At 43.1% G+C, this 6445-nt stretch overlaps 1 protein-coding gene across 1 annotated transcript; it reads left to right on the plus strand.

The window, feature by feature from the left end:
• The first annotated feature begins 3795 nt into the window (after positions 1 to 3795).
• On the plus strand, positions 3796 to 5514 carry LOC139708735 (D(1) dopamine receptor-like). Its single transcript, XM_071620668.1, is given in 5 exon segments — positions 3796 to 4328; positions 4330 to 5155; positions 5158 to 5238; positions 5241 to 5357; positions 5360 to 5514. Coding segments are annotated over 5 exon segments (1380 nt in total). The 5' UTR covers positions 3796 to 4127.
• The last annotated feature ends 931 nt before the right edge of the window (positions 5515 to 6445 follow it).

A 6445-nucleotide genomic window follows, 5' to 3' on the forward strand; every position in this document is an offset into this window, starting at 1 on the left:
GTACTTTAAAGGTACCGTTTACCAATGGGAGCAATCATTTGAATAATGTTCGAGATATCACATTTGATGCATGTAACTGTGCAGGTCAGTTGCATCACAAACCATCCTACCATACTGAAATTTTGTAATAAGGCCTAAAATATAAGGCGATATCATTATCCCCCCCCCCACTAAACCATAACTGTAGACGTTTTAGTCTAGAAACATTTTTATTATAACTATTGTTCACATTTTGTATACTTAACAATACTTACCATTGATTTTAGTTCAAATACTAGTAGCTAGTGTCAGGGAAGAAAAATAGAAACAAGAGTGGCTATCGTAAAGGCGATAGAGAAAAATTAATTGTTAGGAGCGAGAGTATGGCTGAAACTCTGGCCTCAGAGTCGATAGTTCGTGTTCCTTTTAAAATTACTTATTTATCTCGTGCGTGGTTGCTTTCAAATTTTCTACTGCCTGTCATTCAAGTCGAATCAGCCAGTAATAGATTATGTCGTGGCACTCACCTCACGATGGCGACTCTGTGACGTAACGATGTGCATGCATTTCCTCTTAACATTTATGACAGGTAATGGCGGAGTGAAAGGGAGCGGGAATCGATTAAATCACTCATCATGCTTGATATTCTTTGATCGAAACTCGTTTAAGGCCATCAGGGGGAGAATTAGGCCCGGGAGTCGAGGTTTCATGACTTTTGTTTGGCGCGGCCGGCGTACGCATTGCTGACGTCATGGCGTGTTGGTAAACAAGGGGGAGCATTCCAACCCGACATTCCCTTCCCCGAACAAGCCCCGTGAGTAATTTGGGGCTGACGGCGGGAGATCGGGTTCACGTGGCGGACTTGCATGCCAGGAACCTCGTCTTTAACCCCCGTGGTTCCGACATCCACTCACACACACACACACACACACACACACACACACACACACACACACACACATTTAACTGCCAGACACACACAAACACACACACACTGCAAACATAATTATAACCCGATATATATATATATATATATATATATATATATATATATATATATATATATAATATATATTAATTTCTTCGACTGACCTAAATGTGATTTATAGCCGTCAGCTGAATAATACCGGTACTTTAACAGGTTTAGCAAGTGAAAAGTAAGAATAATCTATTCGTTTCAGGCGATGTATTTATCTTTAGATTACCTTGACTGAATAGAGTTATAGCTCCTGGTCTGGCGCTAATCCTGTCTTTCATTAACTTCGCCCTAACGGGACTCCCTCATAATCCGAATCGGAGGCCAGATGGACAATTAGTTTATCATAATTGAATGGTCAGTACAGTCTTGACCCATCACGTTTATTGGATTTCTCTTTCGAGTGGCGTATTGCTTTCACGTCTGCGCTCGACTACGCTTCAGAGGATGTCTCCACAGATTTCCACGAATGATAAATTCAAGAGGGCATTTTTTTTCTCTCTCTTCGTTGTGGTTCTATCATGTCACGAGTCAAACATCAGAAGTTCTATCAATCCTATATAAGGAGAAATCCTTAAAGAATTTAATTGCCAAATCATTCCCACGTTAATCTACCCAACATATTGTTTTGAACATTTTACTTTAAACTAGTTCAAGCGGAGGACCCTAAGTCTTATTGTAAAGTTTGAGAACTTGACATGTGCGTGCACAATTAAGCTGAAATTTTGTACATTTTGTACTTAAAATCAAATCTGAAAGATACTAGATCACCTTTGTCAGACATTAATTTCCATGTTTAATCCGTAATACCCTTCTCTTTGTCACAATAAATTGATGCAAAGCCTTTGTACAACCACCTCACACCTATGAACTCCGCACAATTCTGTACGTACTGTAGCTTAGTGTGCCTACCATTTGGTGGGATAATTAATTTGTGCGATAGCGTCCTCTTCTGGGCGTCGTGGAAAAGGCACGTGGAGCTGTGCAGAATAAATGACTTGTAATGCACTCTTGCTTGTTTGAGGGGAAACTAATTCACCTTAGGTCGCCCTCCTGTACCCCACTCCATGAAAGTCCTTAACTTTATACAAGATTAACTAACCAAGATTGTGGAATCTTGATTATCAACACTATTGTTTAGCCTATGTATATATTTGAGTGTGTGTGTTTGTTGCTTTAATCTGTGCCCCAACTTTCCTTCTAGCTGAAATTCAATAACGTTTTAATCAGGAGATAGGTAACTGACCGACGGCAGTCTCGGATTGTCTTAATGGTGGGCGGTCGAGACTTCCAGTCGCTCTTTCTCCCAGTATGACAATCTGTAAAGTGTCCTGTATTCGCCTGTATTTACCTCTGCCTTTAATCAAGGCAACCGTTTTTTTAACCATTTTCTTTTTTTAGGGGGGGAGGGGGTTGTGCAAAAAATTTGGGGGATGATTAGATGTATTAATACTATCCAACACGGCGAAATATTTACAATCTTAATCTACATTTAAAAAAAGAAGTAAGAAATTCATACTGAAATAAACCAGTTATTATTCGTAATTACTTAGCGTGAATGTATAAATACTTGATTTCGATAACAGTTTACCGCAAACATGTTGTAAGTTATCTAGAATTTAATGCCGCTTACCATAAATTGTGGGTGCTTCCGGTCTGCAGAGAGACAGGTTAAAGGCAAATTCGAGTGTGTCATATTCTCACAAAATTGCATTAATCAAGGGGGCGCGGAAAGTTAAAGCTAACAGTAATAAGACGATGCGCATTTTCTTGTGTGATTGTAAAACTGCCAGGGAAAGATTGGCTTCCCTCAAAATTTCTCTCAATCCAATTTGGGGCGCGTCATTCTAATGAACGCTCCTGTTCCGGAAAAACGAGGCTGATCAAAGCGGGCCAGTGCGGAAGAGACTAAGAAAGAAGGTTATATGAATAGGCCTAAGGCGTCCTCGTGTTTATAGCATTGCTTAGCCAAACAGAATTCGAGAAGGCTTCCCCCAGTCATCTTTCCCTTCCCCAACATTACCAGCCGGGGGTACCCGAAAGAGCCGCGTTTTCAGGAGGGATTCCATAAGAGACTATGGGCATGGTTGATGGCGATGGAGGCGGTGAAATGCAGTCACGACGAGAAGAAGACATTTTGTTCTTTTTTCCCCCTCTTTTACAAGATTATCCGTTTCATCCGAGACAGTAAAGGAAAATAGAAAGAAACAAGCTGAGCGGAGAAGATATTGAGCGACGTAATCAGTGTCTTCTTCAGGGTACATATTGTTTTATGTGACAGTGACTAGCTTGATAAAAGACTTCGTGTTGTTTAACATAACCCATGAACAATGAATAATTATCTAAATGATTTCAAATCTAAGAGTTGACAGAGCAGTAGCAGCACCATATTGAAGCATGAATGGAAAACTTTCCAAGAACAGTTGCAATACCATTTCTTAATCTCACAGGTTTATTGTTTGGGGAGGGGTTGTTTGACCATGATGTGTTTATTATCTTACATGCTTTGTCGTGTTTTTCTTTCTAAATGTGAAGATGAACGATACTCTTAAAAAAAAGAGTTTGTCTTTAAAGAGGGAGGCGAAGACAGATGTAAATTTGAACATGCCGAGGCCGCATCGGTTACACTTCGCACTCTTACCTGTAGCCGCTAGGAACCGAGGCGGCTTCTATTTCCTTTCCGCCCCTTCTCGTTCTGGTTTAAAATTTCACGACAGATTTCAACTAACCATGTCTTGTTTCTCTCTCATTCTCTTTTTTCGCCGTGCCCATAGGCCGCTGGTTGGATACCGACTCGCTCTCGCCGGCGAATCCATGAGAAGAGCCCTAGAGGACTTATGAAACGGTCAACAACACTCTTCAAGTAGTCCTCCACCGGTTGGAATAGCGTGTCGATTACATGGTGGTATCAACCTGCGCTTTTCGAGTTCATTGAGCGAGGTTTCTGCTGGATGAATTCGCGAATGGCTTGCATGGCAGCTGAGCATCCGTGCTAAAAGGAGACAAGTAAAGTATTATAGAAACGCTCTCTCCAAGTGGGTTACGGTTCACTCTCCACCTAGAACGCAGCTCGAAACATCGTCCTCTCAAAGGAAACCAGGAGAATGACTGGGACCAGCCGAAGCGTCTGTTCCTGGTGAAAAACCGCGGATGAGTTCAGCATTGGCTTGTGATGGTAGAGCGCGGCCTTGAGTTCCACGTCTCGCGAAGTGCCTACATCATGGACGACTTCACTTCGGACGCCGCGACGGCGTCCTACGGGTCTTCTTACGATTTCGCCAACGACTCCACAAATGAGACGGAGCTCAACTCCCAAGTTACCACTAACATCGGGGCAGGTGTGGCCCTGGCCGTGGTGACACTGGCAACGGCGTTTTGGCAACATCCTCGTCATTGCGGCTGTTATGTCCTGGCGGCGTCTGCGTGTTAAGCAGACGAGTTGGTTTATCGTGTCTTTAGCCGTGTCGGATGTTCTGGTGGCGTGCCTCGTAATGGCTTGGAACGCCGTGTATTACACTCTCGGCTACTGGCCATTCGGTGTCTTCTGTAAAGTCCATTCCGCCCTTGACATCATGATGTCTACGGCGTCTATTCTGAACCTGTGCGTGATAGCCGTGGACCGCTACTGGGCTATCACGAAGCCTTTTGAGTATCAAGAGAAGATGACCAAAAAGCGAGCGCTGATTATGATCGCTGTAGCCTGGATCGTGTCTGCCCTTCTTTCATTCATACCAGTATTCAGTGACATCTACACCATAGCGGGCCAGTCTAATCCACTACTGAATGAGGTACCCCAGTGTGAATTCGTCCTCAACGCCTATTACGCGGTCATCAGCTCTTGCATAAGTTTTTACATCCCGTCTGCGATCATGCTGGCAATTTATATGAGGATTTATCGCGAGGCTCATCGGCAGGAGAAGAGCATTCGAGCTCATAACACCCCCATGGACAGCAACCAGCGCGGCGAGCACAAAGCTGCCAAGACACTGGGAACGATCCTGGGTGTGTTTATCTGCTGCTGGCTGCCATTTTTCGTCGTCAATTGTATAGTGCCGTTCTGTGCCAACTGCGTGTCGGCCGGCGTGTGGACCGTGGTGCTATGGTTGGGATATATCAACAGCTGTTTAAATCCTCTTATTTATGCTACCAACCGCGAATTTCGCAATGCATTTAAGCGGTTACTGTGTCGACAGAGATTCCTACGGAGAGAACTCTGCAGTACAGCACGACAACCACGCTTCTCACCCACCTAGGCAACGGCAAAATAGACTCGAATAAAAACGAGAGAGGAAGAACAACCACCATGAGACGAACCTGAAGAGCGAGAATGAGTGTAGGAATGCGCCGCCACCAGCTCCTCCGGAAGGCAGCGGGTCCGCGTCTCCTTCCAATCCCGGTACTCCCGGGTACTCAGAGTGGTGTCGGACGCCGCCGTCGAGGACACCCCTGGGGTGTGAGCGGGACCCCTGAGGCAGCAGGAACTCCCCTATCCAGAGCGCAACGTCGGGCATAGACTAGCGCAATACAAAAGACTCGACCCCGACAATTCAAACACGTGATGAAGGCTGCATGCATGAGTGTAACGATGTCTTGTTCATTTCTACAGTGCTCTCTATGTTTATTGTGAAATGTCTAAAAAACAGGTTTCAAACAACTGTGAAATTACTTCGAAGACTGCTTTCAAGACAAAAGTCCTTGGTATCTAAAGGCTCCCCTATCACATAAAACTATTCATATTTATATTTGAGAGAGGAAGAACGAGACAATATTTCAAGTTAGATCACTGGACGTCGGTCGCTTCAGCTGGCGCTGAACACCGTCTGTGAACAGATTAACTCGTGAGGAAAGAGCTATGTACATTTTTTTAAAGCGAAAAAATTCAGCTGAATTTACGAAGAATTTCACAGATGTATTTTTGATACGATTTTATATTTAATGTGGAAAGTGTATATTATGCAAGATTATTTATTCGAGGTGTTGTCTTCTGGAAAACGTATGGTATACAAGTGTATACTAAATTCAATGATTTGTATGCAGTTTAGGGAATAAGCCGACCAAACCAGTAACGATTTTATTCTCCCTTTCCCCATATATATGTGTATATATCAATATATACCACTGAATCAAGCTCGTAATCGCTCTAGTGACATTGGGTGCTAATTATACGTAAGATTGATAGTACTTCCCTCAACTGTCTACTCGAAATGACTGCCAAGAGGGCTTCAAAAGTTGAAAAAACTAGTAGCATATTGGCTCGTCAAGAAATAATCTCATTTTAAAAACAGCAGGTGAAGGTTAGGGTGTAAACTTGAGTATCTTAGAAATGAGAATCTTATAATGACGATCTTTGTATCCTAAAGAGGAAGACAAAATTACGGGTTTAATAGCGATCCACTTTCGTCACCTGTTACGTCAGCCCTCTATTCCTGAAATATATAAATCTGTCATTTACAGACGTATTTGATTTGCATTCACCCTGGTTGTATTTAG

The sequence above is a fragment of the Diadema antillarum genome, unplaced genomic scaffold, assembly GCF_040938485.1.
Source record: "Diadema antillarum isolate AM-2024a unplaced genomic scaffold, OU_Dant_1.0 seq00001370_RagTag, whole genome shotgun sequence".
NCBI classification, from domain to species: domain Eukaryota; kingdom Metazoa; phylum Echinodermata; class Echinoidea; order Diadematoida; family Diadematidae; genus Diadema; species Diadema antillarum.